This window comes from Scardinius erythrophthalmus, assembly GCF_964197995.2.
Source record: "Scardinius erythrophthalmus genome assembly, chromosome: 5".
Classification (NCBI taxonomy): Eukaryota; Metazoa; Chordata; class Actinopteri; order Cypriniformes; family Leuciscidae; genus Scardinius; species Scardinius erythrophthalmus.
Genome location: NC_138225.1, coordinates 6,184,509 through 6,210,345, shown reverse-complemented (window position 1 = coordinate 6,210,345; position 25,837 = coordinate 6,184,509). Strand labels below are relative to the sequence as shown.

The window sequence follows — 25,837 nt, the reverse complement described above, 5'->3', positions numbered from 1 at the left end:
ACATCTATCTTTATGAGGACATTCATTGACACAATGCAATCTCTAGCCGTTTACCCTAACCTTCCCCATCACAACTAAGTGCCTAACCCGAACCCTGACCCTAAACCGACCCTTAACCTCATTATAACCTTATCCCTAAAACCAAGTCTTGACTCTCAAACAGGCCTTAAAAGGCTCTCAGAGAGTGAGGACCGGCCAAAATGTCCTCACTTTACTCTCTTCGTCCTCACTCCAATGGTCTAAAACTCAAACTGGTCCTCACAAAGATAGTTGTACAAGTACACACACACAACTGTGCATCAGCGCTGTAGACATCAAACTTTTTACTCTGAGCGAGACATTTAGCAATGACCTTATATCCACACGCTGTAAATGCATCTAAAATCGGCCTGTTTTATATGCTTCTGTTTTATGCTTGGCAGTCTTGTTACAACCTTTCTCATCAACACCACTGAATGAGTTGCATTAACTTATTATTAGCTGTTTCTGCAAGATCTGTTTTTGGTCTAATGTTGATTCATGTTGTTTAGTTTAATGTTGATATGAACTGATTGATAAAGTATGTTATATTTATGATGTGATCTGTGGTTCCTCTCAGAGAGGTTGAGTCCACCGCTGGACATCCAGCTGGAGACGGTGAACTGCACTGCATTCAGTGTGCGGTGGAAGATGCCCCGCAGACACGTCAGCACCATCACTGGATACAAGGTACAAACCCGTCCATCGTAAACTGGAAAACTGCTGATTCAAGAACATATCGCTTGCTCGTCATATGTCAGTGTTAGAGGGATAGTTCACCCAAAAATGGAAATTCTGTCATTATTTACTCACCCTCGTGTCATTCCAAACCTGTTAGACTTTCGTTTTTTCTTCGGAAATCAAATGAAGATCTTTTTGATGAAATCTGAGAGCTTTCTGTCCCTCCATTGACAGCTACACAACTGACACTTTGATGCTTCAAAAAGTTCATAAAGAGATCGTGAAACGAATCCATATGAACTGAGCGGTTTAGTCCACATTTTCTGGAGACTCGATCGCTTTATATATGATGAACAGATTTGATTTAGACTTTTATTCACATATTTCATTCATCCACACACGAAGAGCTTTGGGACATACTCGTCATAATTTGTGTTTTAGTTATGTGCATTTAAACTTGTCACAGTTAAAATCCTCCACATTCAATTTAATTGAATATTCTACCGTACCGGAGAGAAATGTTGTAGCATGTTGATCTTGCTTTGCATAATGATGCATTTAAATTATAATGACCAAACGTATCTTTATAAAAGTTCACAATGTTTTTTTCAGATGAAATATAATGTGGATAGCATTGAATAAATATATTTTCGGCAGTTTAGATATTATTATTAATCAGTCAAACCTCTCAACCTTTAACACTTATTATTCATGTTTCTAGTTCTAATCGAATCCTCGTCTAACACGCAATGGGTCGTGGGCAATATTAGAGTGTGAACGGATCTGACTCCGGATTCTAACCTGAAACCAAGATCATCCGGGTATCTTTGGGATACTCAGTTCAACATACTACGATTTGGGACACTATTTAGGACGGGTAGTATGCGAATTGGGACACAGCTATTTTTATGGTTTTCATTTTAGTTTTAATTCAATATAATATTCCCAGCTGGTATTTGAATGGTTCTTGAGTAAACAACTTTGTGAAGGCGGGACCAAAGCCATCATATTGATTTCTCTGTATGAGTCTCTCTTATGTTAATGTTGTTATGGTTGCTTATGGGATAAAGACTAGCTAAAACGCTCGGGTATCAGGTATTACAAGCCCTTGAAGACTCTCTGATTCTTCATATTTCTACACTGGTGCTGTATAGATGTCACTACAGGAATGATTTGAGAGTGATGGGTTCCAGATTAGAATATTCATGTAAATATTAAATTATTCTGTTGCCCAGGTGTTTTACACGGAGATGAGGAATAATCGTCCGACCAGCAATGCTGTTGTCCTGGAAGTCCCGTTGAGTTTAGAAATGCTCACAACTGTATGTACAACCTCTTTATTATTTGGAATAATACTACTACTAATAAAAATAACAATAAATTATGATATAATTATATTTATTTATGGTTACAATACATTTATGTATATATTTACCTATGTGTATATTGTATATAGGTATTTGATGCATTATAAACAACATTTGTATATTTTTATATACTCTGTAAGTTTGTAGAGATCAATGAATATCAAAAAACGTGACCATATACAGTTATTGTTCTCTACAAACGTTTGTGGTGCAGCAGAAGTACCTTAAAATGTATACTGATTTATATTTATTATTATTAATATAAATATAATAATTATTAAAATGAATATCAGAAAACATTATATATACACATATATAACTATAAATCCAAGATGGCTGGAAATACATTTATTTCTTCATTTATTTAGTTATCTGTGTATATAATGTTTTCTGATATTCATTGTTTATACTGTGTATATATATATATATATATATATATAATACATATATTTATAATTATTTCATAATTATATATAATATATTTATATATAACATTTAATTATAATTAATATATATATATATATATATATATATATATAATAAAATGCAGTATATATATATATATATATATATATATATATATATATATATATATATATATATATATATATATATACTGCATTTTATTTATAAATGCACAGTTTATTATATAATTTTTTAAACATTTATGATAATAATAATAAATATTTTTTTTTATAATAAATTCTGAATGATCAGATCATAGTAACTGTGAGGCTTCAGTATACCACAGTTGAAGTGAACAATTTGACTTGATGAATTTTGTCTTACAGGGTCAGTTTGATGGTCAAGCGAGCTTTGTGAGTAGATGTTCAATATCTGCTTCTCTGTTAATGCCATATGGTGCTGTTGTGCATGGCAAGCTGTTCCCGTGTGTGTGTGTTCTGTTAGGATGTGGTGATCGGGAAGCTGAAGGTGGCCACGCAGTACCGTGTCAGTGTGGGTGCGTACGGCTGGGCAGGGGAGGGCAGACCCAGCATGCCCCGGGACATCAGCACTGGCTCTCACGGTGAGCAGACTAATCACTAAACATGCATTTTGATCAGCATGAATTTAGCTAACAGAATTAATCAACTTTCATTATATTTTTCTTTTAAATTGTAGAAAAGTGTATGCCTCCTACACCTCCTACCCAGCCTAAAGTGGTCGCCGTGTCGGACACAGAACTGGCCCTGTCATGGCAACATGGAGAAAGTGAAGGAAGTGCACCTGTGCTATACTTCCTGGTGGCTTATATCAGGTAATTGATAGATGGATGGATGGATGGATGGATGGATGGATGGATGGATGGATGGATGGATGGATGGATGGATGGATAGATAGACGAACGTAGAGATGGATGGATGGATGGATAGACGAACGTAGAGATGGATGGATGGATTGATGGATGGATAGACGAACGTAGGGATGGATGGATGGATGGATGGATGGATGGATGGATAGACAGACGATAAGATGGATGGATGGATGGACAGACAGACGGCCGGTGCAGATAGATAGATAGATAGATAGATAGATAGATAGATAGATAAAAAGATAGATAGATAGATAGATAGATAGATAGATAGATAGATAGATAGATAGATAGATAGATAGATAGATAGATAGATAGATAGATAGATAGATAGATAGACAGACAGACAGACAGACATAGAGATGGATGGATGGATGGATGGATGGATGGATGGATGGCCGGTGCGGATGGATGGATGGATGGATGGATGGATGGACAGACATAGAGATGGATGGATGGATGGATGGATGGATGGATGGACAGACATAGAGATGGATGGATGGATGGATGGATGGATGGATGGATGGACAGACATAGAGATGGATGGATGGATGGATGGATGGATGGATGGACAGACATAGAGATGGATGGATGGATGGATGGATGGATGGATGGATGGATGGACAGACATAGAGATGGATGGATGGATGGATGGATGGATGGATGGATGGATGGACAGACAAAGAGATGGATGGATGGATGGATGGATGGATGGATGGATGGATGGATGGATGGATGGATGGATGGATGGATGGATGGACAGATTGGCGGTGCGGATGGATGGATGGATGGACAGATTGGCGGTGCGGATGGATGGATGGATGGATAGATGGATGGATGGATGGACAGATTGGCGGTGCAGATAGAAACAGAAAAGAAACAGAAAAACTCAAGATTTGTACAATAGCAGCTTTTTTATGTGAAAAACATTTTCAGTCGACTTCACGGACAAAATAAAATTCTATTAATCTTCATTCATCTTCTTTCAAAGAATGCATTCCCTGAAAGTCTTCTGTGCATCTATTAAAACTAGACTGACTGATGTTTCTGCGTGTGATCTTTACCCTGTCCAGATGACTCATGCAACTAATGCATTTCTGTGGTCGTTACTGTTCTAGAACACAACTAACCCATTCAGGCCAGTTCAACACACAGTCTGCATGACCACACACACATCAAACTCTGACCCGCAGGACACAACGGCCTGCTCTAATGTGTGTATGAGTTCCAGAGAACTGACCGACCGATTCTTTATTATTACTGTACAATTCAGAAAAATAAATAAGTCATAAAAACAGTTCCTATCATTGACTTCCATAGTAGGAAAAAAAATACTATGGAAGTTAATGGCTACCGTCAACTGTTTGATTACCGACATTCTTCAGAATTTCTTCTTTTGTGTTTAGCAGAAGAAAGAAACTCATATGGGTTTGGAACAACTTGAGTAAATTATGACAGAATTTAAATTTTTGTGTGATCTATCCCTTTAAAGGCATTCATCAACTTCATGAGGTGCAAACTTGTGATGCAGCAGAAGTACCTTAAAATATATACTGATTTATATTTATTATTATTAATATAAATATAATAATTATTAAAATGAAAATCAGAAAACATTATATATACACATATATAACTATCACTTTTTTTCTTAAATGAAAATAACCGTTTTTAAAGACATTCATACATTTGTTGACATGATTCATATTTATTCTTATTTATATTATATTTATGAACAAATTTCAAGAATTTTAACATACACCATAAAAATTCTCATATAGGAATATTTGTATATAATAAAAATTAACATAAGCTTTCAACATGGAACATAAGCTTTTCAATGGCATACATCCATAGTGATCCATTTAACAGTGTGTCAGTGAGTGCTGCTTTTTAAGAATATGTCGAGTTAAAATTTGTTAAACCTTTAAAAACGTTTCTCTGTTCTGTTCCATTGCACTCTGTACACGTTTAATACTGCAAGGACATGTGTTAATTTTTTTTGTGTAGTAGATTGATGCATTATATGTACAGATTATGTACAGATTATTTTTAAGATCATGAAAAAAAACTGCAATACTAAATATATTCAGTGGAGCGTACGTCCACATATGTGCATTTGGGTTTGAAATCGGCATGTTTTTAATACTCATTGATAATTATGCAGCATGATTCAATAGAACAGTGGCCTCCAGCAGATTAGGAGAGACCCCCCACCAGAGACTGTCTGATTCTCAGATTAACAACCTTTTACATAATCTGGGTAATATAGCAGAAGTGGAAGTTGTCATGGTTTGATAAACTTCTATAGTGGTGCACGGAAACTACCAACAAATGTCATTTTTGCTTTCCCATTTATCTCAATAGCATCAGAAAACAATCCACCATAGATTTCTATGACGTTCCAAATAGGAAAAAGCATTGAGAGATTGATTACATTGTTCAGAAGAGAGAAAGATGTCAAATTTGCCTCAGCCATCGTATTAGAAACGCATACGCAGCAACGTTAACCAGTTTTCTGTCATTTAATGCCAAGGTAAGAAAGTATAGTATTATAAATTATAAATAGTAATATACAATGTTAATTACTGTGGAAATGCTTCATCACAGTCTTTGAAAAAGGGTCCCAATCCACGTCCTTGCAAAACCCTAGCATCATCATTGCGAATTTTGCACAAGCAACTTTGACAGTTTCGTCAGAAAATCAGGGCAATGGTTTGGTAATGTGTGTGTGTGTTTCAGACCGGAGATGGACACTGAGTGGACGTACATCAGAGAGCCAGTAGAGTCGAACTCTATGGTGCTCAAGGGTCTGATCCCTGACACAGAGTACCAGTTTGTCATCAGAGCCGTAAACGCACATGGGATCAGTCCTCCCAGTGCCATTAATAACCCTGTGCGCACACTCGGTAAGTTACAGCACTGGACATGACCGTGAGGTTGCTGGTGCACACCGTAGCCATTGTGCCCTTGATTTGTCCCTATAATATGTGTACGGTAGATAAAAGGGTCTAAATGACTACTAATGTGTGGTTTGCATATTTCATAGTGTACGAGTTTGGATGCTCCTCACAGATTTGAGCAGTTTTTTTTGTTTTGTGCTGGCTGGCTGGAAAGACCAGACTAATTAAATTAAGCATCTTAAAGCTTGCTCATTTTGGGGAAGACCCTCCTCAATGTCACACAAACACACTTGGAGGAGGCTTACAGCTAGTTACCCGCCCCCAACCTTCCAGCAGACGGATTAAGAGCATAGACCCCCACACACACATTTACAGTCCAATCACAACTCATTCAGCTACACAGTTTCAAGAGAGCGTTGTCATAGTTCGGCGTCGGATTCCAACCAATTGGATTCACTCAAAAACAACTAGATTAAGAGCACCTCACATGTAACTTTTAGGGTTGTGCGCCATTCAGAACTGAATTGGGCATGCCTTTTAATTTGCCTTTCCCTTTTCCTTCATCTCCCGGCACATTCATATGTAAATTGCGCGATCTTATTTAATCCATTAGATTGAAAGATCTGAAAAACCCATTTACCCACCCATAGACTCTCCCCTCGAAGAAATCAGGACAGAAGTGTTTGAAAGTGGACAAAAGAGACAGGTTAAACACCAGGTGTAAACAGGAACTTGTCTCCCTCATCTACTTCTGATCCGATCGACCAAGACGCATCTTAATACCAGGTGTAAACAGGGCCGTTGATATCCCTCTCCCCTTTTTTCAGTGGAAGTCTATGGGGTGGTTACTCATGTGCTGTAACTGGTTGCCAGATATGATGTCCCAAAGTTCTGTCCAATGTTAAGTATGTGGGATTTTCTGCCTGATTTTTATCACCCGTTGTGCAAACATCATACGCCCGATCGCTTTAAAAGTCATAGCACACCTCTCCTCAATAAGGCGCACAACACCTCATTCATGGGTCTACGGCAAATGTGGCAAGACGAGTTATGCACTGAAGTTTTTACAGAATCTTTTATGATACTAAGCAAGTGGAATAGTAATAGTGATGCTTCGCAAGCCCCACTAACAAATCAGAATTGTGTGCAACATGAACAAGCCTTAGAAACCTTCTGTTTCTGAAAGTCAGATGAGTTCTGTGCATGAAATCATGATAATTTTTTCCCCGCTAACTGTATTTATGAGGTCAAATGACAGAAGTATACGATCCCCTGCTTTAAAAACAGGTTCAATGGATGTAGGCAGTGGAGACTCTGATGTCTACATCTCAAACTCTGAGAGGAAAGATGAGGACGGGTTTGAAATCGATGACTCAGATTATGACGTCTTCGTTGAGGAGGTGAGCGATCTTTTGTGATTTTAATGGGGTCATAAATTTAGAAATCAAATTTACATTGATATCTTGACATGTTAGATGTCACTGTACAATAAAAACATCACGCAAGTTTCAGAATTCAAAACTTCCTCATTAGTCCAAAAACAGCTTTTATTGAAACCAAAGTCCCAAGATGACTCGTTTCAGATTTCGTCACATTATACCTCTGCAGAAGAAAATCAACGCCTACTTCTACATCATTGCGTCTTTGGCCCCGCCCACTGGCACATTCGTTAGATGAGAAGGAGAGAAGAGAGGATCAGGATCACTGGACTAAAAATAACATTACCTTCCAAAGGATCCTAATGCTAGGAATGGGGGAATGTCTCAGTAGAGCATTATTAGTTTGTTCTGTCCATTTCACTATGGATTCTTTGGGTAAATCAGTCGCAATTTCGGCGCAGGCTTTGCAAACAAACTTTTACTGTAAGATATGGACCCGACAGTAATGACACAACATGTAAGTAACTGTGTTAATTCTAATGACCGATCTGTGACCAGTAATTTCTGATATGTAATGATTCATGTATATTCAGATGTTCGTTGTCTCAAAATCGTTTATTGCTGTTTATGCATTAGTAAATCAGTGACTAAACTGTCAACTTCACATTGTTTCTCTTAGTAGCATGAAAATAATTGTGATTAAGTTATATAGGCCTACATAAAGCAATCAAAGAACGCTCCCTTTATAATTGCTGGAGCTGTCAATCACAGCGCGAGTTTATCAGTGACTGAGTTCTGGACTCTCGCCAAAACTCCCGTTATAATCACAGACGCTGTCTACACTGCACAATGAATCTCTTATTTACATCATGTTTGCACTGTTAGTTACGATGAAAGCATTGTGAGAGTGCAATAATCGACAAGATCACTGCATTTATATGCTAAACAGATATTCAAGAGAGTTTCATGTGTAATACTTATTTCATATGCAAATATGTTTGCCAATCACAGCGGTGGGCGTTCACACTGAAGTCTCTCAACAGACACGCCCCTTCAATGAGGGTTAGGGTAGAAAATAGCTTTTTATTTCTAAATTATGACCTTTTTTGATATAAAAAAATCATACTTACATAAGTGCACCTCAGGAAACATTATAAAATAATACAAAAATGCAGTTCATGACCCTTTTAAAGAATTCTAAAACACATCAGAAGAGGCAAAACATTTCTATAAATACAACTGTATATACACAATAGATACACAACATCTTGTCACTCAGAATGTGCTGTTATTAATCTTTCTGGCATTCATCTATCTGTTTTTTGCAGATTAAGTTTCCTAACAGTAAGAAAAGCGGCAGGCGGTCTCAGCTACGCTCCCACGTCGGGACACCCGGTAACGGAAATGTTATTTTTAGGATGCGTACACCTGCTTCCCAAAATATCACATCAACAACAACTATAACCATGACAACGGTCGCTAGCTCCGCCCCCAGGACAACCACCACACCCATTATACTGACAGGCGCCGGTCCTACTACGCCTCCTCCTGCGGTACCATCTCCCAGTCCGTCAATGACACCGTGGAAAGGGGAAAGAGCCCGGGTCTACGACGTGTCATGTGACGAGACGGTCTGCCCTCCTGACAGCTTCTGCATCAATGATTACGATACCGGCGGCTCTCGATGTCACTGCAACCTCGGTCGCCAGGGGGACCTCTGCTCAGAAGGTTAGTTAGTTCTGTCTGCTTCAGAGTGAATATGTTCAGTACATATTTGATGATATAGTTTTGTTACGATTTCACTGTGGACGGGGCTTCACAATACAAAAATTGAGCAGTAAGGGATCTTTCCGTTTTGCAAACTTCCACCAGACTTGTTGAAAATTTGTCATCATTTACTCACCCTCAAAACAGAAAAATCCAATTCAAAATATTTAAAAAGAAACTATAATAGTTTATCAGTGATACTAAAATAACAGCTGTAACAATTTAGTCCCTGTTTTGGAACATGGGGTTAAAAAGTGAATTAAGCATATCTTTCAAATTCTAATTAAATTCCAGAATTTGAATTGAGGTAGAAAACAGGTAGAAAAAATTTCAAAGATATCCAAAGAAATGTATATGCATGTAATGTGTGCAGTGCCACCTATAGAAATTAGCATGTAGTTATATATATATATGCAAAAGCCTCTAAATCCATCTAATGTTTTTCTTTAATATTAACATTTTTATCAGTCTCCTATGTATAGGTTTCTACCTAAGTACCGACATTTCTGAATGGTCTGAGGCTCGGATTTAGTGAGTTTGAAGTGAAAGTATTTGATGAACATATACTATGTGCGGAGAGCTTTCACTCAATATTATTATCTAATTTTTGACATAGGTGGCTTTTAGAGGCATCGGAGGTGTGTGTGTATATATATATATATATATATATACACTGTATATATATATATCATCATATTTATTAGTTAACTTTTGTCGACCAGGCTGGAACAGCGTTATTTTAGTATTTATATACAACTGTTGTATTATTAATATTTTGAATAGTTTTTATTTTTATATTTAAATTTTTTCATTTTAGTTTAAGGTTTAGTAATTTAGTTTGGGCTTTTGTCATTTTCATTATTATTATTTTTTGTTAAATGTTTCTATTTAGCCTTAATTTGTTTTGTTTTGTTGTAGTAACCCTCATCTTGTTCCAAAACAGTTTGTTTCTTTATTCAGTGTAATATAAAAGAAGATATTTTGAGAAATCTTTTTTTTTTCTTTTCATACTACTGAAGTCAATGGGCTCCAAAATTGTTTGGTTAAATGTCCAACAGTTTTTTCACTTTTGGGTGAACTATCCCTTTAAATGGTGTGAATTTAAATTGAATTAGACCACGTCCTCTCACCAACACCCTGCCCTCTAAGGACATGTCTGCAAACCTAAACATGCAGACAGAGGGTGCTTCTCATTTCTCATTTGCGCATCTTCATTTCCTTTCTTCTCTTTCCTCGCATCTTAGCTTGCGAGGGAAGGATACACCTGTGTATCCCCGCTCATGACTCCTCAGGAAGCTTCCTCGTTCCTCATGGTGCAATTAGAGAATTGAGATGTCCTTCAAGATGGCTGAGTACAATTGGTTTCGGGGTCACAGGCTAGAGCTTGCAGGAGTGAGGAATCGAGGAAGCATCAATTTGAGTATTGAGAAGCAGCCAGTGTTTTGCTGACTGGCTAAAAAAGTGTGAACTGTGTCCAATGTTGCCAAGTCTGCAGTTTTCCTGTGGAATTGGGCTACTTTTACACTGTTCTTGCAGGTTTTTTTTTTTTTTTAGTCCGTGGGTTGAAGCAACCCCAAACTAACCAACACATTTCTCCAAAAGTTTGATTAAATAAGATCTAAAGCCTTAGAAATCTACTAAACGCTCTCTCAGATGCTTGAAGAATTTCTCTTTTCCTTTTTCATTTGATTGTTTCCTCCTTCTGTCTCTCTCTTGTCTTCTCCGAGGTCTGTTGGGAGTGTGTAATCTTTGAGAATGGAGGTTTGCATGTGTATGTTGTATTTTCCTCTGGGATTTCTCTTTCTGTCTAACCTTTTCAGAGCGAGCTCAATAACATTTTTAAAACAAGTTGACTCCACAGACTAGATATTGCTTCATTGTTCTAAATCTCTCACAGTATTGCATACCAGTTTCAATTTGTTTAAATGCAATATATACGAGGTTTGCTGAAAATTGCCATTTCTTGAAACCTCAATATTCTAGGAGCTGAACTAATTTTGAGTGTCAAAAGTAACATCATCTTGGGTAATAAAAGCATAGCAGACATATATATATATATACATAACACATATTCCTTCAGCCTCTAGGGGGAGCGCTTATGCTTTCCATTAGTTCCAAACTTACAATATGGAGCCCTAACATGACATGGACAAAAAATATGTATATCGTGGTCATGAATTAACAATTCGTTTCCTTGACTTATTAACATATCAGCACATTTTACTAATTCGTTCTCTATAGTTTTGAGTGAATTGTGGCCACGTTGTAATAATTTGTTGTAGTTTTAGTTTTATCAAAACGAGGAAATGAATTAGTTCAACGGTCACCATTTACTAAAATGAGGGAAAGATTAATAAGTCATGGGATATATATATGTGTGTGTGTGTGTGTGTGTGTGTGTGTGTGTGTGTGCTGTTAAGGGCATTTTGTTGGACTTCTGTTGTGGTCTGTCTTTCTTTTAGTCCATATTCCTAGTGGAGAAAGGAATATGATTTTAAATATTTATATCTGGTAAAAGTGTATTTTCTGACCCTTTATTTGTAGCACTAGCAAAAGTTTGGCTGGAGTCTGTATTTATTTTTTTCTTTGGAAGGAATTAATATTTTTTTCAGCAGGGGTACATTTAGTTGATCAAAAGTAAAGACGTACAATTTTCACCACAAATTGCTGTTCTTTTGAACTTTCTATTCATCAAAGAATAATAATAAAAAAAAAGGATTTGTGCACAAAAACAGTTTCCACAAAAATATAAAGCAGCATGTCAGGTTTCAACATTGATAATAATCAGAAATGTTTCTTGAGCATCAAATCAGCATATTATAATGATTTCTGAAGGATCATGTGACACTGAAGACTGGAGTAATGATTCTGAAAATTCAGCTTTGATCACAGGAATAAATATCATTTTACAATATACCTAAATACAAAACAGCCATCTAAATTTGAATAATATTTCACAATATTACCGACCCCAAACTTTTGAACAGTAGTTTAGATGACCTTCAGTTTTGGTTTATTAGGGTTTGTGCTAAGGGTCATGTTGCAGCTCTGTGAATGTGACTGTACATCAACATGGCAGTAATGAACTATGGGATTTGTGCCCAAGAGATGAAACGCTCTGTAATCCCAACTCCGTCACAGAAGAAGATACCGGGCCAGAAAGCTTCTCCAAATGGACTGAAAGAAATCATTTTCCATGACCTTCAGTCACAGTGTTTGGCTCTATAGACTCCCAAGTAATATAACACGAGGGTGTGTTTATGCAAAAAGATTTCAAAACTAATGTAACCTCATATCTGTGTTCTACAGGTCTGATGGTAAATTTCCCGAAGTTCTATGGCTATTCTCACATGACGTTTGAACCCCTTAAAAACTCGTACCAGAGCTTCCAGATCAGCCTGGAGTTTAAGGTATAATCACACACAAAGGCAGACTTTGAAGCGTTTGAGAGGTTTATGAGACCAGACTCTTATGAATCACTGCTTTGACCTCTCAGGCTGAGGCTGAGGATGGGCTGCTGTTGTATTGTGGAGAGAATGAACATGGTCGAGGAGATTTCACCTCTCTGGCCCTCGTACGGCGGAAACTACACTACAGGTATCTCCAATTTAATCTGAGCCTTAATTATGGTTCTTGCAAACACTTTAATCTCCACAATTTTTCTGATGTTACTTTTCAGTTCATGCAGATTTCACCCAAGCTTTGTTTTGTAGCTATTTTGCACCTGAGATGTGCTCTGTATTTGAAATAACTGTACTTCATACTTTAAAAAAGTAAGATTATACTTTGAAAAGACCTTATTAACTATTACAATACATATTCACACTCATATTAATATTTGCATACTGGATTATGATTGTTTGTTTGTTGTTCTGACACTATTTGCTTATACTGAATCATGATTGTTCTTTCCACTTATATCTATTCATCTATTAATATTAAGCTAAAACACAATTTTTTTCATTGTTTTACATAAAATATATATTTTTTGCTTCTTGCAAATTACACTTCTGCTATTGAGTCTTGATTCATTTCTCAATTTTTTTTAATTCTCTGAATTTACATTGATTATTAGTAATTGATCTTGACTATCATGCGCGCAGGTTTAACTGCGGTACGGGGGCGGCGCAGATCGTGAGTGACAGCTCCATTGTGATTGGTCGGTGGCACACTGTCACAATATTTAGAGACGGCATGAATGGCTGGCTACGATTAGATAACGACACACCGGTATCAGGCCGTTCTCAGGTACGCATGCCTTAATACACAAACACAGCATACTGTGATATTCACACATATACAGTTGGTTTTGTGCCATACACTGCATTGACCAATCAGCACCCAGGGGCTGGTTGCTAATCTAACAAGTTAGACATAAAAAAAAAAATCCTTAGACTGTTCATAACCTCAGTTACATAAAAACGTAGACTGGCCTAATTTGATGCCAAAAAGTAAGACTGGTTGCCCCTTGACTAACTGCTAGTGGGTCATACTAGATCTTAAAGAAACACTTTAGCTTATTCACCGTATCCCCCAGAGTTAGATAAGTCCACACATGCCCTTCTCATCTCCGTGCGTGCCGTAACTCTGTCTGACGCACTCACCGCTAGCCTAGCTTAGCACAAAGACTGGAGGTACACGGCTCCAGCTAGCATACTGCTCCCAATAAGTGACAAAATAACGCCAACATTTTCCTATTTACATGTTGTGATTTGTATAGTCACAGTGTCACATGAGACACAGCCATCTTGGGTACACATACTGGGAACTATATTCTCAGAAGGGATACGGTGAATAAGCTAAAGTCCCAAAAAGTCGACGTGTTCCTTTAAGATGCTGAATTAACATAAAGGCTGTGTTTATGCTGTCTATGTGTTTATGCAACTGGCCCCAGGACTATAAAATGTATCTAACAACCTCTTTTCTTTGTCTCTCTCTCTCTCTCAGGGTCAGTACACTAAAATAACATTCCGCACGCCTTTGTTTTTGGGTGGAGCTCCAAATGGCTATTGGCTGGTGAGGGCGGTGGGGACCAATCGTGGGTTTCAGGGCTGCATGCAGAGTCTGACGGTCAACAGCAAAGCCACTGACATCCGACCCTGGCCTAAAGGAAATGCACTGAGCGGAGCAGACATTGGTTAGTTCGAGAATAACTATAAGTGTCCAGATAAGTTTAGTCTAAAGTTTCTTCTTTTTCTCAAATGTTTTGTTTAAAGTATGCTTGTCTATTTTTCTTTGGAATAAATATCACTTGCTTTGCTATTTTGAGTTGATGAAAATCTATCAATTAAATCATAAATGTAAAATTAAAATACATAATTTTAAAAATAATAGCAATCAAAATAAAACACTTAAAAATATTTTGTTTACCTGCTTAAAATCTCAAGAGGTACAAGTAAATATTTTACACTAACATTCGAAAGTTTGTGGTCGGTAAGATAAAAATAAAATAAAAAAATGAATACGTTTATTCAGCAAGGATGCATTAAATTAATCAAAAGTGACAAGAATGCCTCACTGGAATAAATTACATTTTAAAATATATATAAAGTTATTTTAAATTGTACTAATATTTCACTACAATAATTTACTGTATTTTTGATCAAATAAACACACCTTTGCTGAGACTTTTTTTATTATTAAAATTATAAAAAATGACTGACCCCAAACTTAATCTGTAGTGATCTAATGCAATGATATATAGACAAGGTTTAAATGTCCACATACTTTTAGGGATCACTGTATGTGTGTTCAAAGCATCTTCCTCTCTTCTGTGTGTTTCAGGCGAGTGCAGCAACAGTGTGTGTGAAAAGGTCACCTGTGCTAATGGAGGAATCTGCTTTGCCAACCGAGCGGATGGCTTCATCTGCCTGTGCCCTCTGGGCTATAAGGGCTTCCTCTGTGAGGAGAGTGAGTCACCCTCACACACACACACACACACACATACACTCACACTCACACACGCACGCACAGACTTGCTTTGTGGCAGTAACCACTCACATTTATAATTTCTATATACTAAGTCAAGTGGTTTTTAATGTCTCTTCCCTCCTGTGTGCTGGGGAATCCTTGTGAAAAAAAGTAGTACATTTCTGCATACTTTTAAAAATAGTACTTATTACGGAAATAATATATTTTTTAAAGAATATACTTAAATGTGAACCTAATGTTATAGTATTGGACACTTAACTGCATGTTATTTATAATTAAATGAAAATGTATTATAGCTTAAATTTATATTAAATGCAGTTATCTAAACTTCAGAGTGCATTTTTGACTCGCTTAAGTACATCTTTATATGTAATTTCATAATTACTTCTGTTGTCTTTGAAATATGGTTAGTTTTCTGCCAAATGTACTGACAAGCATTTATGGTAACTAAAATATACTAATGTAATTTCTATTGAAACATGTATGTCATGCATTTAGATATATTTGCAATTTTACATATGTAATGATGAAGTTGCAATTTAAAATATATTTATTTTAAATGTAATATAAAAAAACACTAAAGTTAAAATTAAATCAAGTACTTTACTTGTGCTTTTGTATGTTAGTCATCACATCAAAATAAGTGTACTTTAAAGCACAACTAAAGATTGAAACATAATGATTTAAAACGTAAGTGCACTTTTTAAGTGTGTTAAGAAATGCTTAACCTGAAAATCTGCAAATATTTTTTTTCTCTCCAAAAAACATGCTTTTAGGATTTATAGTGCACATTCAATGCAACTAACCACACTTCTTTTTCACAAGAGAAGAAACGAAAATACCACAGAGCAAAACCATAAATATATATGACATACAGTGACATAAAGTTCACATTCAGGAACCATGACAAATGTAGTAAATAATAAATACAATTGTAACTGCACAGAATAATAAACTTATTTGCGTAGATAAATCTGCATATTAACAAATGAGGAAGAAGTAATTGTACAATTACAATTTCAGGTTTCAAAATGAATTTTGCAATATTATAAATAACGTCTATCAGAAATGTCAGATCATAAATATCAACTGCAAATGCCATTTTTATCCACCAATTGCAACCAATCACACTAGGGCTGTGTCGGAAATCACATACTCTCTTGGGTAGGTACTTATTTTGAATAAGTAATTACTTCACGACCGCTAAAAAAGGATGTTTTATATAGTATGAAGGTGTATAGTACCTGTATGAATGTAATCTGGACGTACTATATTCGCCATGCTGTCATTATCATGTGACCCAGTTACGTTACTTCACTGCCATTCACAAATCCTCTCCCGTGGCCTCATGGGATAGTAATCTGTCCATCATATGCACACTTCAGAATCTCACCAGAAGTAGTAGGTCATCTGGGTACTTTTTGCCTACTCTTTTATGAGTACTGTGAATTCAGACATACTACTTTTGTCACATACTGTTTTTCACCTACTAATATGGAAGTATGCGATTTTGGATGCAGCCACTGACCTGACTTCATAATTCTCAATGGTTCCAGGTTTCCTGTTGTCTCTACCCAAGTTTAACGAGAGCATGTTCTCGTACGCCAGCGCCCCCTGGCCTCAGCCCTCCCACAACTACCTGTCCTTCATGGAGTTTGAGGTGACCTTCCAGCCGACCAATCCCGACGGCACGCTCCTCTACACGGATGATGCCGCCAGCCGGGATTTCCTGTCAGTCAGTCTGGTGGGCGGATATGTGGAGTTTCGCTTCGACTGCGGCTCGGGAGTCAGTGTTATCAGGTCGAGTATACAGTGGAAATGCTAAACATTTGAGTCCCTTTACTGTTTTAGTAGATGACAGTGAATCCACAGGTGTTAAATATTGTGTAGGACCAGAAACTATATTTTTGTTTCTGCTGACAGGAGTGAAGAGGCCGTCACTTTGGATGTGTGGCATGAGCTGCGTGTGTCTCGAACAGCAAAAAATGGCATTCTACAGGTGGACAACCAGAGGCCGGTGGAAGGCATGGCAGAGGTGAAGAGATTTTTATATTATTTTTAATCATATACGCTAGCGTTTAAAAGTTTGGGGTTGGTACGTTTACATTTTTTTGGATTACATTTTTTAAATATTATTTTTAATCGTATACACTTGTGTTTAAAAGTTTGGGGTTGTTACGTTTACACATTTTTTCTTATGTTTACCAAAGCAGCATTTATTTGATCAAAAATACAGTAACATTGTACAGTAATATTGTGAAATACGATCACAATTTTGAAATAACTGTTTTCTATTTGAATATATTGTAAAATGTAATTTATTCCTGTGATCAAAGCTGAATTTTCAGCATCATTACTCACATGATCCTTCAGAAATCATTCTAATATGATGATTTGCTGCCCAAGAAACATTTCTGATTATTGTTGATTAACATATTGAAAACAGTTGTGCTGTGGGTGATTTTTTTTTATATACAGTATATTTTGATATTTTTAAATAATTTTTTTGGAAACTGTTATAAAAAAAATATAAAGTTCAAAAGAACAGCATTTATTTGAAATATAAATCTTTTGTAACATGTAACTTTTGATCAGTTGAACAAAATTTAAAAACAAACATGCTCTAATTTAAAAAAAAATCTTACTTAAAGGGGGGGTGAAATGCTCATTTTCACTCAATCTCCTGTTAATCTTGAGTACCTATAGAGTAATATTGCATCCTTCATATCTCCAAAAAGTCTTTTGTTTTATTATATTTTTAATTGAAAGATAGGCTGTACCGAGTCTTTCCGGAAAAAAACGAGCGGCTGGGGGCGGGCCGTGTGGGCGAAGCTAAAGCTGTGCTAACGCGCCGAGCTAACAACACACAGAGACATTTGTTCAACAGTTTTACTCACCGTTCCAACGCACGACCGCGAACCTTTATCATTGTGACTGCTCGATCCTTAAGCATTAGACAATCTGCAAATCCGTCGATCTGGGCTTTGTTTATAAAACAATCATCGTCGAAATTCAGGGAACAACAGTCTTACACAACTCCGTTTATGCTCAGGAAAACAAACTCCATCCACGGGTTCCTTAACGGCGGGTTCTTTGGGAATCTGAGCTGGGTTGTCTTGCCCTGGCAACCAAAAACACACTTCTTTGGTGACATTGACTTCCCAAAAGCCGGGCAGGGCGCTTTGACGGCGAACTGCTTTCACTCTCTTGCTCTAGTCTACGAGTGCGCGCGCGCCCGCGATCTTACCGGAGAAGTGCCCTTAGGACCCATATAAGGAAATTCCGCCCTCTCTTACGTAAGACAGAGCCATACTCGAAAAAAACTTTCCGAAACTTGTGACAAACCGGAAGGAGTATTTTTGGAACAAAAATACTCCTTTAAACGTACAACTTAGTTTTTGAAACTTTGTCCATGTTTAGCATGGGAATCCAACTCTTTACCAGTGTAAAAAACTCAGTATGCATGAAATAGCATTTCATCCCCCCTTTAACTTTTTGGTAGTGTATTTAGATTTAAAACACATTTAGTTCCAATATACACATTTCGAACTGGACTACATTTTTGTATATTATTTTATTTATTGCTTTAATGACAGACTGAAAACCTTTTAACACTTTTCATGCTGTGTGGGCTATTGTGCATGAGATAATGACAACAAAATCTATTCTATCAGAAATAAATGTATCGTACAAGGGATCTGAATGCTTTCTTAGGTTATTTTGTATGTTATATATTGTAATAATAATAATAATCTTTCTCTCTCTTCTCTTTCTCAGGGTGCATTTACACAGATAAAGTGTAGTTCTCCTCTCTATATTGGAGGAGTTCCTAATTATGATATTACTAAGACGAGCGCTGGCGTCCTGAGGCCCTTCAGTGGAACGGTTCAGAAGGTACTAGTTTAGACAGTAGATTCTGGTTAAAGATACTACAAACACCCAAAGCCCCCAGACATAAACATTCATCAACTCACACATCAGTTGTGGTAAACGGCAGCTCAAGCCTGTTTGTTTGACGTGTGACAACCAATGAGGTTCATTCTCGTGTTACGCATCATGTTTGAGCTTCAGCAAGAACCAATGAGGTTTGTTCTTGTACGTCAAGCAAGTACTGTTAAGCGTCTTTTCATGGTCACTGATCAATGTTTACATGTGAACAAAAGCCTAAGTTCAATCTGTTAAGTGATCAAGTCTCTTCAGAAAATTTGGACTAATCTGCTCAGTTCATATGAATTAGTTTCTTAGTTTAAGAAACTAGTTTATGGATTCATATGGATCTCTTTAGGAACTTTTTGAAGCGTCAATGTGGTAATTGTCAATTGAGGGACAGAAAGCTCTCATATTTCATCAAGAAAATCTTCATTTGTGTTCTGAAGATGAACGAAAGTCTTACGGGTTTGGAACGAGTAAATGACAGAATTCTCATTTTTAGGGCAACTAACCCTTTAATCCTACTGTGTGTGTGATCCATGTGCAGATTTCATCTTAAAATGGTCAAATAATTTTCAGTCTTTCCTCCTGACCCAGATCTCTCTGAATGACCGCAGTATAGAGCTGAATCCAGGTCAGGCTTTTGGGGTGAACGTGCTGAACGCAGCCCACCCATGTGTGGAGAACCCGTGTGCTAATGGGGGAACATGCAGACCCAAGTGGGACGGATACGACTGCGACTGTGCGCTTGGGTATGATGGGAAACACTGTCAGAAAGGTGAGAAAACACACATACACACAACTCTAAAAAGCATACTGTATATGCTCCTATAATGGCTTATTATTTCATCAGGCTTTTTTAAATACAAAATTAGACTAAAAAAATGCAAATGATAACTGAAAACAATGCAGACTACTTACCATTGCATACTCCATACTCAGGGTTCCCACGGGTCCTTGAAATCCTTGAAAGTTTGTGAATCTGAAAAAAATAAATAAAAATTCAAGGCCCTGGAAAGTTCTTGAAAATAAACACACATAGATACAGCTCCTTGAAAGTGCTTGAATTTATTTTGTGCAAGAAGTTTTCTGGAAAAAATTCCATATTATTCCCTCTGGTCCGCTAATGTGTTATTTCTCCAACATTTTGTGGCCTATGCATACTAGCTTGCTTGATTTACGTTAGTTACGCGCATTTACGCGTTACGTTTTTCCCGCGTGAGGTACTTTGTGTTGAACGTTGCCATGACGTTCACACGCTCACAAATCTACTACGATGGTACCTCAGTGTTTGTTGTTGGACACAACAAATGTGTCCCCACATTAAGTCCTTGAATTTGAGGGTATTGGACCTGGAAAGTCCTTGAAAGGTCCTTGAATTTGAAGTTAACCAAGTTGTGGGAACCCTGCATACTATTTCACATTATATTATTAGTACAGGTTTGACATTAAACTCAGCTTGAAGGCAGATCTCCAAGAGAAGGATTGAGCACTAACTGAACCCTTTCCTTCTGTAGTATACAGACTGAATTTTGCGTTTGGCTTTAGACTGAGACGTTGCTTTGATATTCTATATGCAGACTTCTTCCATAAAACTTCAAACCCTTTCATAAGCTTCTTTTATTCTTTTTTGTGCTCTCACTGTGCAGAATGTGGGAATTATTGCTTAAACAGTAAGTGCTTATGAGAATGTCTCTCATTTGTTTGCTGAGTAACAAGAATGGCTTTAGTGAATTCATGATGTGTGCTGCCATCTAGTGGACGTTAAATAACTCTGCACTCTTTTACTTTTGTTGTATCAGCTGTTACTGAATCAATAGAGATCCCTCAGTTCACCGGACGCAGCTATCTGACATATGACAACAGAAATATCCTCAAAAGGTTTTTTGCTTTCACATTATATTCTCCGTATGAAGGTTCTGTGCATACATGCATCCTAATATAATGTTGCATGTCTCTGCAGGATATCAGGTTCCAGAACAAACATGTTCATGCGTTTTAAGAGCACGTCCAAAGACGGTCTTTTACTATGGCGGGGGGAGAGTCCAATGAGAGCCAACAGTGACTACCTGTCTCTCGGCCTTCAAGACGGAGCGCTCATTTTCAGGTATAACGACATGTCCGCTCGCGTCTGCATGTTACATTCATGCATTTTTGCAGACAATTTACAATAGAGGATCAAAAGCATCACCCTAACATCTCTTATTCCCCTTACAGTTATAATCTTGGTAGTGGAGCTGCCACTGTGGTCATTAATGGCACATTTAGTGATGGGAAATGGCACAGGGTGAAGGCTGTCAGGTCAGACACGTGCATCAAATCATGTCAAGCATGTCTTTCTTCATAGACTGTCATATGTAGATGAATTTGAGGGAATTTGCACCATTTAAAAGGGCTGTAGCTTTACAGAGTTTTACCAAGCCTTCATGTTTGTCTCTGTTTGAAGGGATGGCCAGTCTGGTAAACTAACTGTCGATGATTACGGAGCTAAAACGGGCAGATCTCCGGGTAAGATGAGACAGCTGAACATCAACGGTGACCTTTACATTGGTAAGAAGCAACACAAGCTAATTGTAATGATAAAGATGGAAAAAGTCAGCAAGAAAAGGAAGTTGTTATAGTGTTTTCTTCCCTATTGTGAACTATATCTGAGTGAAACGGATTCTCAAACAAGAAAAGATGTGGGGCGGGACTTGATATTGTCCATGGGGAATGGATTGGATGGTTGTGGTTTGCTATTGGTGGATTTCATGTGAGTGACAGGTTGCCCCGCCCTCACGCCGGTAAACACATCATCAGAGAAGAGAAGAGATGATGCTGTGAGAGGAAGGGGAAGATGTTTTGATTAAAGATTATAAGGGGAACAAGAGTTATAAAAAACTAGTGATGAGCACAGATACATCATTTATAATAAATACTGCAATATTACATAAAATACAGGAGTTTTCGCATTTTGATTTCATGGTGACTTTAATGATTCTGATACTGACAATAGATGTTCATGTAATATTGTGTATAAAAATAAAAAAGATTTAATTACACTACCGGACAAAAAAAAAATTATTGAAAGAAATGAATTCTATTATTCAGCAAGGATGGGTTAAATTAATCATAAGGACAGTAAAGACATTTATAATGTTGCAAAAGATTTTTTATTTAAAAATAAATGCTGTTCTTTTGATCTTTCTATCAAGATTTCCTCAAAAGTTTAAAGCAGCACAAATATTTTCAACATTGTTAATAATCATAAATGTTTCTTGAGTATCAAATCATCATATTGATTTCTGAAGGATCATGTGACACTGAAGACTGGAGTAATGATGCTGAAAATTCAGCTTTGATCACAGAAATAAAATCTTCTTTTAAATTGCAATAATATTTCATAGTTTTACAGTATTTTAATCAAATAAATTACGCTTTGGTGAGCAATAAGAGACTCTTTCAAAACCATAATAATAAAAAATCTTCTGAACAGCAGTGTGTGTGCGGGTATTTGTCTAGTTCTGGTGGGGATTTTGATTTCAAGCTTGATTTGAAAGTGTCGCTCTGTCTCTCCAGGTGGGATGAAGGAGATTGCGTTGCACACTAACAGGCAGTACATGCGAGGTTTAGTGGGATGCATTTCTCATTTCACTCTCGCCACGGACTACCATCTGTCTCTGGTGGACGATGCAGCTGACGGCAAGAACATCAACACCTGCACCAACTGAACACCTCAAACACACCAGCTACAGTCCAGCGACCCAAGAACAACATACTTATGAATATCAGGAACAGCAGCTCACAAATATCACTGACCTCAGCTGGGAAGATCATCAATGAGCTATAAGATAATTAAAGACCCAAACATTACCCTCCATCTGATGAAGATAAAGATGAAAGTGTTTTCTGAATTCTCCGTTATACACCAACTCCTGCAATAACAGTCAGAGTTGGAGTTTTTGTTTAGCTTCAGCACTTTCACTGAATTAACTGAGGGTTTTCAACCATGTCATTGAATCGTGGTAAATGTTATCTTATTCCATAAGTGAGCATGCAGATGTTTGAAGACGGGGCGAGCTCAGAGGTTATTTATTCCTTATGCAAAATTTACTGCATATAATTACATACTTTTATCTTTTTCAAATCTACAACTCTCCTGTTATGGCTCTTATGAATCAGCAACCTTTTCCTGTTCAAACCTAGTCAGGTGCATTTACATTGTTCCCTTCAAGAGCAATGGTTGGGGCAACTGTATTTTTGTTTATTGTTTGTTTGTTTTTTATCATTAATTTTGTATCAGTATTTAGACTGCTGAATTAATAGATGAAGATTCATTCTGATGAATAGAGCTTTTGAAGAGTCAGTCATAGAGTAGTATGTCTCTCTCTCTTCTGAGGTAAAATCTTTGCACTGTGAGTTTTTAGGCTGCTAGTGGTGGAAGGACAAAGTGATGTGATTTGTCTTTTGTATCAGAGGCTCTGCCTCTCTTTTCCTTCTAGCTACAAACTTTTATGAATCCCAAAGACTCTTTAGTAGCTACTGTAGCTGATTCTTTTTTACTGTAGCTCTTTATTAAGTTAATGGATGTCTGCAAAAAAAAAATGCATCTCTTAATTTTTTCTGCCTTGATGTTTAAAAAGCCTATCATTTTGCCATCAAAAATGTGACTTACTGATTTTATTCATAAAATAAAAAGAATGTCAGACACTTAATTTTACGTGGGTGTATCTTTACATTTATTTTAAAGTTATCGAAGCCAAACTATGAATCTTTTCTAAACAAAATCAGAACAGTAGATTGATAGTATTTAAAATTACATATAGCCTGCCCTATTTTTTTAATTATATATGTTAAAAATAATATATAGTTCCCCTGGTTTCATTACAATTAAGTTTGAGCTGTTTTAACTGAAAGCAATATCTTAAAATATGTTACTGCTATTAAATGTGTATATTGATGACCTATACGATATTATATTTTTATACCTATGCAACATATTAGTATTACAAGAATCTTTAATAGTTTCTCCATCAACGACCAATCCAGTTACATATGCAAAATACCATGCTGAAAACAAAGGGTTGTAAACTTTCCCTCCGAAAACTTTACCAACACTTTACCAGGCCTGCAGGCCTCAACACATCAAGACGTGTAACTTCCTCGACCAGAACAGAGTCAAACTAACACCGCAAGTTCATCATCATTTCTTCGTTCAACGCGGAAGAAATTGATTGCAACTTCAGCACCATCAGACCGAACTATCAAGACTTTCTCCTGAGACTGCATATCCGGACGCTCGTCAACAGCTATGGCAGTGCAATATCCTACATTTGACTAGGTTTAGTATAAGCGACATAAGACCCCTTGCTAACAAGGTGCTTTGAAATAAGAAACAGATGGTTCTTTTCCATGACTTCGTTCTCAGTTTCTGTTTCCGGTTCCATTTACTTTCACTTTCCATTTGACCCATGTATGCATGATTGTGTGTATGTGTTTGTTTAGATTAGTTATGTGTTCGTGATTTAGTGATAAATAAAACTTTTGTGTACATTTTACACGTTTTGATTCTGGACCCTGCTTGTGAATCAATGTCCCTTTTATGAAGCGATCAGCTACATGCTAAGAGTGAGTTATTGTTCTGTGGCCACGAAAAATACCCTTTCTGAGAGTTGATAGATGATCAATACCGAGTGTATGCCAAAAAAGTTCTATATAAGGAGACATGTCTTAAAAGATTGCATAATAATTTCATGTTTAACAGGATATTTAAACTTTCTAGTGAAAATGTGTTTACGTTAATTAATTAAAACTAAATCCATAAAATGATTCCATGATGGGAACCCCTAAAAAGTTCTATATATGAAGCGCCTGAAAGAACCCTACAACCTTTTCTTAAGAGTGAGATAACCCTGACACACCTGTTCTTTGATATTCAATGTTATGCCTAAAAAGACCCTTTTCTTCTTCTTTTTTTTCTGCCCAGGTTGACACATTTCTCCACATGAAGCTGACGTTTAAGCCGAACAGGGGATCAGCAAGTAATCAAAGCTATTCATTCCAGATGAAAAAATACATGACCATTCATCTTGGCCTTAAACAGAAGTAATCCCAAGACAACAAAAGATTAAGTTATCACATGACCCTGGTAGCAAAGTTTAAAGCCGTGGTAAATTACACATTATCTCGTTTCACTGGGGAATAGATTGCCAGCCATGTGGAGTCAGAGAATTTTATAATAACAGAGAAGTCATGATTCATGTCTAATGCCAAAATAACGCTTTCCAAGAAAATCTGTCCATCCCTGAAGACATAAAAGAGAAAAAAAATTGTGATTTAATTGCAAATTGACTACAGGAATGACAACAGAATTTGAGGGAAAGCCTATTTTCTGTATGCAGTGATCAGATTTTTTTAAAACAATGTTTTGATTTTCGATTGATCACTTTCCTCTATTTGCTTTATTCAGTCGCATTGGTTGAAATCAAGGGCGTTTCCTTCGAGGAGGCAAAAAATTACCCATATAACAAAAATTAAACAATGCAAATATTACAAAGTGTGACATTAGAA

General features: G+C 36.8%; 1 protein-coding gene across 1 annotated transcript; it reads left to right on the top strand.

Annotated features, from left to right (window-relative positions):
- Window positions 1-669: 669 nt before the first annotated feature.
- Window positions 670-23,980, top strand: egflam (EGF-like, fibronectin type III and laminin G domains; the record flags this gene model as incomplete). Its single annotated transcript, XM_081365740.1, has 22 exons — window positions 670-708; window positions 1,935-2,021; window positions 2,858-2,884; window positions 2,976-3,093; window positions 3,189-3,324; window positions 6,121-6,287; window positions 7,569-7,681; window positions 8,989-9,388; window positions 12,737-12,837; window positions 12,924-13,024; window positions 13,531-13,675; window positions 14,375-14,564; window positions 15,212-15,337; window positions 16,915-17,158; window positions 17,282-17,393; window positions 19,136-19,252; window positions 19,886-20,066; window positions 21,091-21,169; window positions 21,252-21,395; window positions 21,506-21,589; window positions 21,735-21,838; window positions 22,847-23,980. The coding sequence occupies 22 exons, from the start codon at window positions 670-672 to the stop codon at window positions 22,996-22,998; spliced, it is 2,967 nt and encodes a 988-aa protein (XP_081221866.1). The 3' UTR covers window positions 22,999-23,980.
- Window positions 23,981-25,837: the final 1,857 nt, after the last annotated feature.